The sequence below is a fragment of the Neolamprologus multifasciatus genome, chromosome 12 (assembly GCF_963576455.1).
Source record: "Neolamprologus multifasciatus chromosome 12, fNeoMul1.2, whole genome shotgun sequence".
NCBI lineage: Eukaryota > Metazoa > Chordata > Actinopteri > Cichliformes > Cichlidae > Neolamprologus > Neolamprologus multifasciatus.
The window spans coordinates 20304014-20313198 of record NC_140450.1 but is presented as its reverse complement, the minus strand read 5'-3'; the positions used below and the strand labels follow the sequence as shown (position 1 = coordinate 20313198).

Below are 9185 nucleotides of genomic sequence, written 5' to 3'. Positions count from 1 at the left end.
TTTTTTTCCTCACTACTTTGAACCACTCATTGTTTGGTTACAGTTCAGGCTGTTGGAGAGGTGATAAGTGTTGAGTGTAAAAAAAAATGTCCCTAAAAGTGAGATTTCAGCAGAATAATTTATTGCAACAATTTAAATGATAAAAAAAATTTCTCTTTTCTTCATTATTAAAGGTATACACTACAATTAAAAGTGACACAAAAACACAAATGTGACAATGTCATAATAAAATAACTTAATGAAGATAAATAAAAAATATATATCTAGCCTGACCATTAAATAAAAATGCATTAAAAGGAATTATTGGACTTGTCTTCATCTTTCATTTTGGATATCGCTTAGAGCAGACAAGCCAGGTGTTTTAGGAGCATCTTCTATGTGCAAACTTAACAAGCTTTGTGCGCAGTGACCGCAGGATGAATAAAAACTGCGCAGGGAAGCCGAGGGAATAGAAGAGCTGCGTTTTTACTTCCTCGGTTCATCCGCACTAGGCTGGAGGTTGCCCCTGAATGACTGTCACCTGAAGAACTTGTCGATGGTGTTGCAAGGACCGAGGCTTTTAACCTTTTTAGACGGAGGAGACGAAGGCGTGTCCCGTCTAAATCATAAAAAGAGCACACAACAATGAATACTTTTTTTTATTTATACATATAAAATTTCAATGCTACTTCAGTCACACTAAATGGAACAAGAAGAGATCGCGTGTCAGCATTCAGTGAAGCAATTTGTAAACAAGCCGTCTCACCTTTTGCTTTTGCCTTTGCTTGCTTGCTTTAGCAGAAGATGTCCTCCGTCTACAAACAGAAAGGGACACTTATTGGCATGGACAGAAAAAATAATGTATCCCCCGCTGTCTTTTCTCGGACATAAAAATGACTTCCATTGAGGAGGTGCACAATCGCAGCACCAGGGATATAAAGAGTGCAATTTCTGAGGCAGGCTTGTTTAAGAGGAAACTGGGGTGCAGTTCATTGTAGGAAATGAATAGGTGAGAAAGTGATTTAGCAATTTCCAAGACCGGGGCAAAGGGAGCCCCATGGGGTGAAATGAGATGTCTTTTCCTGGTCTGAATCGATACAAACGTCTCACATAGTGTCACTGTCTGTAAATAACAAGGTCATAGGCCACCGACACCTTCCCAAATACACATTCCTTCTGTTAACTCTGCTGTCATACAGCTTATAGACTCGGCTAACAGCATCGCTCCTGTCATCAGGACAGAATAGTTTCTGTCAGAAAAGAGGGTTGCTGTTAGTACCTTCATGTAGCCGAAGCATGTAGTGACTGCATGCATCGTAATGAAAAACATTTTTTTCCAGAATACACACACAACGAGGTTCCCTTTGTTTAATATACGCACTTACCTGTGCTCTTGCTATTTTTAACTGGAGATGGATTTATGGAGGATGATGTCTGTCTCCCCAGCTCATGTAAGACCTCCTGGTTCAGGCAGAGGTCAACGTGGTGGTTGAAGACAGCGAGGTCATGAGTCTCCTGGGTCAGCTGACACACTGGGCAGACGAAGACTGGCCCTTTGCTATTAGATGGCTGAGGCTCTTGCGAGGTCGCAGTTTTGTTGTCGTCTTTAATCAACGAAACCTTTTGAACGGAATCTTTTTTTACGCTGCTCTGGCCTTTCTGAGGATTGACTTTTGACTTCTTCTCTTGAGCCTCGTGCCGCCTCCTCAGTTTGTTCACTGCTGCACGTTCTTCGCGGTCCTTCTTTAGATCCGACTCTGACTCTGTGTCTGACTCTGTGCCATCGTTTGTTTTTTGAGAGGCGTTGCTGAGACATTGGTCTATATGCGTGTTGAAGACATTCAGGTCGGTTGTTTCCACCTTTCTGAAGCACACGGGACATGTGAGGGTTTCTGATTCTTCACAGGCTGATGTGGATGCATGTGCCTGTACAGGACTGGGAGTTTCTGAGCGATCGGGCGGTAAATGGTTGTTTTCGCTTGCTGTGGCCGGAGTCCCTGTGTTAGCAATCACTGGAGCGTTTTCCCCGCTCCCCTCATTTTTTGTGACTGCATTAGCTGCCTCGAGTTGCAGTCTTCTAACATGAGCCCTTTGAAAGAAAGACTGCTGGAGTCCCACAGTCGCCTGGCTTCCTTCTGTCTGCCTCTGCTTACTCCGCCAGGGAAGGTCTTCTTGTCTCTGGTGTTTCTGTTCCACTAGGGGGCACATAAGTAGCGAGGTGTGGAAGGAGTAAGCATCGGAGAGATGCTCATTCCCCAGTTTTTGAAGCATCCCTTGGGAAGAACTAAAGCAGTCTGCCTTGCCGCTCTGCAGAAAGCCGACGATGCTCTTCTGCAAGGGCTTTTTATCATCCAAACTAGCGAAGGCAGAAATTCGAACACCTACAAGCACAAAAACAAATCATCCGGAGAAAACCTCTAAACGAATGCCAGCTGTGTTATTATTTCCACATGAAGCTTGTCACACATCATTTAGGTTCATTTCAAGCTAGTTATATTAATTGATATGTCTGTTTTATTGTTATATCTAATTACCCATGAGCCTCAGTCTGAGTGGCTGAGGGCTCTCATTTTCTATTTCCGTTTTCAGGAGGTCCTTAGCAACAGCGAAGATCTCATCCACTGTGGCAACAGCACACGGCAGCGTCATTGCCCTGGTTTTCACCTCGAAGTTCACATTCTTGAGCTTCAGTGTTACCGTTTTACCCTTCCAGGAAGACAAAAAAATATATATACACCTTTAAATTCATATTAGGCAAACAATCACGGCCATTTCAGCCTGCACTCTAATTAGACAGAAATAATAGTACCAGGAAAGAGATGGAAATCTGTATAATCATATCAGTGATTGACTTGTCAGAATCCATTTTGTGAGTTTTTATGGCGATATGTTCAAAGCTGATAGTAGCCCCCTTCTGTCTCTTTAATGGTCCTCCATTTCCTGCAGCTATCAAAGCCACATCAGGACACAGGTAGGGGGGGTAATAGTTGTGCTATGCCATCCAGTCCTTACTGTATCGATTCAAAAGGGAATGGACATGTTAGAGTAACTGTACGAGATTCTGTTTGGAGACACAGTAAATCTAAGAAGGCCAAGTATGAGAATTGTGTGTTAGGAAGGTGTCGAGCCTCCATGTGCTGCCAAAATAGCTTCTTTGTGTTTCTGGAAATGTATTGGAGCAACAGAGCATCATTCTTTCAAAAGAAATTGTTTTTTCTTTCCCTCTTTTGCTATTTCGATGATGGTGATAGAGAGTGGCGTCTAACATGTCGGTCCACAATGTGTAGGTGTTCAACTTTACACAACTTTTATGCCATCAAATCATTCAGTGATCGCTCGTGCCCTATGGAAGGAGGCACTGCGATCTAGAAAGAAGTTGACAAGGGGATGACACATCTGTAATGAAGGGGTCAGGGGTTTAGCTTTTCCTTTAACTTGCCTCTTGTCTGAAAAAAAGTTGATGTATGAAAGAAAGGTAGCCGAAAAGATGTTAAAGAAAATCTTCTTATACAGCGGATATGCACAGATATGGGTTTAAAGGTTACAATAACACTGATCAATACCTTCAGACCTTCTTTCTTCATGTCTTCTGCTAGATCTTCACAGAGCTCCCTGCACAAAGACAACTGCTCCTCAACTTTACTCAGTTCTTTAAAGGTCCTGTAAATATTGAGAGTATGACAGAGAAATTAGAAGAGAGCTGAAAGAAGGAAACCATTATTTTAAACTATCAAATATGAATTAAAATTGTTAAAAAACCTCTCTGTGCTCATGCTTTTTCTTTCTTCATGCCTGTGTGACAGTAGAGACAGTCAGCCTTATCGCCTTCTTCTGGAGATCAGTTGTACTCGAATGTTATGAAGCAAACAGACAGTACCTGGGTATGTATGTGGAGCCCAGACCCAGAGAAACCTCCAGGAAATGATGCCAGGCTGTCTCCGAGAACAGCAATGACAGCAACGCCATCTGCTGGCCAAGATGGGAGCAGGTACTTATACCCAAAGCATTCAGCATCTTCTCACTCACCTTTCCTATGCCACAAACCTAGAAAAGCACATAAACATGTTTTTAGCCTTTCAGCCATGTTTCACAGTGACTCCACAACATGTCTGTAAACCTTTATGCTGCATTCTACTCAGAACTTCACAATTAACATTTATTTAAAGAAATCAATGAAGACAATTAGGAGGAAAACAAACAAACACATTCAGCTAACAAGCAAAAGATCCCTGGTTCGATTCTGGGAGGAGACACAGATCCTTTGAACGTGAGACACATGGATTTCTGGAGTAAAAACCAAATATTCAGAGATACCCATTGTGAATAAGGGAACAACTGAAAGTAGCTTTAAACATGCTACAAATAAACTGGAGAAAGCAATAACTAAATCTCCCGGAGAAAGTCCAAACACAAGATAAAAAGGAAAAAATTGTAGCAATTGTGTTTCTTTTTTGAGATCACAAATCAATTTTGTTTTGTTTTTTAAAAAAGCCACTCTTCTAGCATTAAGCTAACAAACCTTATTTCAGATGGTTATTTAACACATCCAATGCTTTTTCACAGAGCAGGGTTACACATGTAAGAGCCCAAAAACAAACTTCTATGTTTGTTTTTCTACTTCTAAAAACCATCTTCTGTTTACTATTAAACCCTTGAAAAACATCCAGCTGATGTATCTTTTACCAAATTGACTCCATCATGTCTGCTCACAGACACAAATATGTGACAACTGCAGTTTTAACTTTGTTCTGTTATCAAGTTGAGCCACAGACTGTGACTATTATGAACCATATTGCAGTGGGTTGCCTCAGCTCTAACCCAGAGGAGTGAGGTTTGCAAACAAGCGAGTCCAAATTCAAACGTTATTTGCACTGTTGCAGCAAAAGAAAAAAAAAAATACTAAAAATCTTACTCACATTGTCAAGCAATATACTACAAGCACACAGCTCTGCTAATGCTTTAATTTGAGCAATGGGTACTGTACTTTGCGAACTGGAAGGTTCTGGATGAAGTCCATCACTGCCTCTCTGGTGGATGGGAGTCTGTATTGTCCATTGGGTTTGTTTTTGTCACTGCACACCTTAGCCAGCATCATGTTTGGTGCAATTCCTGGAAGTTTGGAAAATATCATTGGCTATTTTTTTTCCCCAAACAGCTGGTAAAGCATGCATAATAATTCCCAAAATATGCATACTAGACTTGTCAGGGTTGCATTAGATTAGAATGAACTGATGAACTTGGTGTACAGTCAAACAAAAGTAATAAAAATTTAGTATCAAAATATGTTGTAAACTATCATAAATAGAGCAATAAATAAATAGGTATTCGTAATGACAGCAGCTTTAACAATGGCACAGGGATCAGCGATGTTCAGTGACTGCTTAGAGCTCAGGATGTGAGATTTATTACTGTATATCCCTGTTATGCAGTTAAAATGAGAGTGTTTTAAATTAAAAGCAGACTGGTTTCTCGCTCACCTGCACTGGCAGTCAGCATAGTCTTCTGCTCAATGCGGAAGCGCATCTCTCGCACAGCCTCTTCAACAGATGTCCCAAACACCTCGAAATCACCTGCAGGAGCATGCACACCTTCAGGGCCCACTGGGCTGGGAGAGGAGCCTGGGCTGTCCTCAAACAGTACTGGGGAGAGCTCCCTCACCTCTGTCACAGCTTCCTGGGAAGGTTCAGCTTTCTTCTCATCTTTACAAGAAAAAAAAAAAAAAAAAAAATCACACAACAATTAAATGGATTCCTGATATATAAAACTTAATATCAATGTGTTTGTGTGTATATATTAAAGAAAAACAAATCCCTACCTGTGATCATGTCTCTGACACGGAAATGATGTGTGCATGCGGACTCTGGCCAGTGCTGCCTCTGCTCCAAGTGGTCTGTGAAATCTAGATAAGCTTCATCCAGGCTCATTGGCTGAAAGTTCGGGTCATAGTCTGCAAAGATCTCCCGGATCTAACAGAAGCACAGACAGATGGGCACCTGTTGAGCAACAAGCCACTGAAAGAATTTGTTTGCATGTGTGTTTTTAGGTATTGCACTTACCTCATTGCTCACAGCTCTGTACTTATCAAAGTTAAGTGGAACAATGACTAAACTGGGGCAGAGTTTCTTTGCAATGAAGCCAGGCATGGCAGCTCGAACCCCATATTTCCTGGCGTGATAGTTAGAGGTCGACTGTGAAAGGAAAAGAGGCGACAGGAATGAAACAGAGAGAGTGGCTGTTCTGGATCTTAAATGGCCATGATTTCAATACTTAATCTCCGTGTAGTTTGTAAAGTAGTGAGAGCATGTGTATACAATATTTCAGTGCAGTGTGGTTTATATTTGAAATAAACCTTTAATATCTTGTTTCAGAGTTCAGACATAATTCATAGTCAGTATCTGTGGCACCTACACCCTGAGCGTGTCCATTAGCCACAATAGCAATGTTTTTAACCCACCAGCATGCTCATGGATCCTACGGCCATGGGCTTGTCCTTCAGTTCAGGACAGTCTCTCATTTCAACAGCAGCGTAGAAAGCATCCATGTCCACATGTACAATCACACGGCTTAGATCACGACTCTTCTCCAGCGCTGTGGAAACCTTTTCCACCTACACAGAGAGAATAAAATGAAAAGAAGCCAGTTGCTTGAAGCTCACCTGAGTTGTGTCTGTGTGATTTTCGGGTCACCTCTGGAAAAAGAAGTGAGCTTTGGCCATGTGAATCCCTTACATCTTACCTGAGCTTGTGCTTTTTTTAACTGCTGCTCTGTGATCCGTGCCTTCTGTAGCATCATTTTCGTAATGCGCTGGTTCACCTGCTGATCTCTCTTCAGCTCATTCTCGTAAAACTTAGATCCCTGCCCAGGAAGGACAAGGACAATGGGGAGTTATAACAGCTCTGTTTTACAGCTTTAATAAAAAGCTACTGTAGCTCATTTATTTTTAGGACTGGATGTCATTACACAGAGGATAGTGGATGCAAAGGGGAACAGGATACAATCTACAAAAGTGGACGGAGGTTCATATTGTCCACAGTGTCATTTGTGCCTTTTATTGGTTAAAGCTAGATACATCCAAGTAAACAGGAAAAAAAAAAGAGTCAATTTTTAGATTTTGCTCCCACAATGTCCTCTTTTAGACTATAGCAGCGAGAAACTGTCCACATACACGTGTAAGCTTTTATAATACTGCAAACTGAAACATACTTAACAATGTAATGCCTCATCTACATATTTCAAAATAACATTTTAGAACACCATTATACAAAAGCTATTCATTTTACTGTAAGGAATGAATTATGACACTTATATAGTGATATAAGAAATCTACAAAAAAATGCATAATCAGAAATAATGTCAGTTGAAGGGTGCCTGTCGAGAAGCCATTCTTAAGGCAAACTAGATGAAAAGGCTCATGTGTGTCAAATTACACAAGAAGTGGACTGAAAATCAGCAGCAACAGGTCTTGTGGAGTGCTGAATCCACATTTAAATTTTTTTGTTCAAATTGTCATCAGTATGTATGCAGGTGGTCAAGAAAAAGGTTAAATAGTGGATGTGTGCAGCCATCTGTGGAGCACGGTGGAGGCTTTGTCATGGTTTCTTGTTAAAACTGATTAAATTATGAACACAGAAAAGTATCATCGGATTTGAATCCACCATACAATAACATCTGGAAAGCGTGTGATTAGCAACAACTTCATTTTTCACACCATCTGAAAAGGCTTGTGTCCAAACACACTGCCGGTGCAGTAAAAACTTGGGTACAAAAAGCACACAATGCAACACTATCGGTCATGGAGAGCATGGAACCGTGTGGCATCATCTAAAAGCAGCCAACATCCATAGAAGAGCTGTAAATGTCTTCCAGGAAGCCTGGAGAACTATTCCTGAAGGCTACTTAAAGAAATGACAAGAAAGCTTAGCTAAGAGAGTTCAGGCTTTGTTGAAGAATAAAGGTGTCAAACATTTCATGCTTGTTAGAATTGTACATCCTCTGTCTTTGCCTTATATGTAGTATTCTATGTATTTTTTGTGCGTGTTTCAATATATTGCTGCCCTTATTTTCCATCCATCCTAGCAAAACATAAAGACATACAGAACGGCACATCAACAAATTATCCATGCTTATGTTCTAAAAACGAATCATTCGGTTATTTGCATCCTCTCGGAGACAGTTTGTGTAGATGACTATCGGGTTTGTGACCTCAGGTGTGTCATGCGCGTGTCTTTGATTTGTGAGCACTTACCTTGGAGGTTTCCATGATGATCTTATTGATCTTGTCTCTGTCAAGACCTTCCATACCAGCTTTGTTGTCATTGAGAGCCATTCTGGAGAGGAAGCCCTCTTCTTTGGTAGATGCCACCCCATTCTCCATCCTAATGACTTACTTAGTGCAGGTACACTTCAGGTTATAACGAACTGGGCTGTTTTCTGAAGAACTCAGAGCTGTACATCCCCACATATGTGCGGCTTTCCGGGCTGGATCAGATCCGAGTTTCTCAATGACAAATAAGAGCCACGGTGACTGTAAATTAAGTCACTGAGCTTTCTGACATACATGTCTCTACATGTGTTGAAAACAGCTACGGCGGCGGTTTTTTTGGCGGCACTTCCGCGTCCATACGTCATCAGCCAAATAGGCGGGACTAAAAGACCAAGAGCGTCATTTCAGGATTGTACCTTTCCTTCAAAGTTTGCTTTTAGAGTTTATTACTTGAGATTGTGCAGTGTTTCTGTTGATATGAGTTAACCTTACATTGTTATCGGTCCGTTTAAAGTACACTGGATACTCCTGAGTGCCAACAAATATGTTATGAAACCCTTTGGCATATTTCACACGAGGAATTAAAAATGGATCTGCTGGTCAAGTAAATTAAGACATTAATTGATGAAATGTAGTTTCGTTGCAAACAACGAAACAGATCCTCACAACACAAATATCAGGGTAAATATTTATGTGGCGTCACATTTACATAAAACATGAGTGCTATAGCACACACACAAAACATATTCGTGTTAACTATTCCTACCTGTGATCAGAAGGCATGCCAAATTGATTTTTTTTAAATCCAGTTTTACTGGTTTCTTGTGTTAAATGTAAACCGCTTTTTTTTGATTGGACTGATTATTGCTGTGGATAACAAAAAATCTATATAATCTATATATATATATATACAAGTAAAGAGTAATGAAAGTTAACCAGACAT

At 40.8% G+C, this 9185-nt stretch overlaps 1 protein-coding gene across 2 annotated transcripts; it reads right to left on the bottom strand.

Annotated features, from left to right (window-relative positions):
• Nucleotides 1-99: 99 nt before the first annotated feature.
• On the bottom strand, nt 100-8610 carry polk (polymerase (DNA directed) kappa). Of its 2 annotated transcripts, none has more exons than XM_085181391.1 (14): nt 8225-8610; nt 6715-6834; nt 6434-6586; nt 6036-6167; nt 5795-5945; nt 5457-5678; nt 4964-5088; nt 3857-4023; nt 3739-3771; nt 3543-3639; nt 2514-2685; nt 1365-2360; nt 746-788; nt 100-598 (listed from the first exon to the last, which is right to left on the bottom strand). In XM_085181391.1, exons 1-14 carry the CDS (start codon nt 8351-8353, stop codon nt 517-519), a joined length of 2622 nt encoding a protein of 873 aa, XP_085037517.1. In that variant the 5' UTR covers nt 8354-8610; the 3' UTR covers nt 100-516. The 2 variants fall into 2 exon arrangements, with proteins under 2 accessions (XP_085037517.1, XP_085037516.1); XM_085181390.1 differs by having other exon boundaries at nt 746-794; nt 8225-8609.
• Nucleotides 8611-9185: the final 575 nt, after the last annotated feature.

Bases quoted from the DNA above. Each gene is read 5' to 3' on its own strand.
- polk (XM_085181390.1), bottom strand. From the start codon at position 8,353: ATGGAGAATGGGGTGGCATCTACCAAAGAAGAGGGCTTCCTCTCCAGA. The intron at 5,089-5,456 runs GTGAGCGAGAAA...CCAAACTTCCAG, and splicing joins TATGCTGACTGCCAGTGCAG to GAATTGCACCAAACATGATG. The intron at 3,640-3,738 runs GTTTTTTAACAA...CAATATTTACAG, and splicing joins AAAAGCATGAGCACAGAGAG to GACCTTTAAAGAACTGAGTA.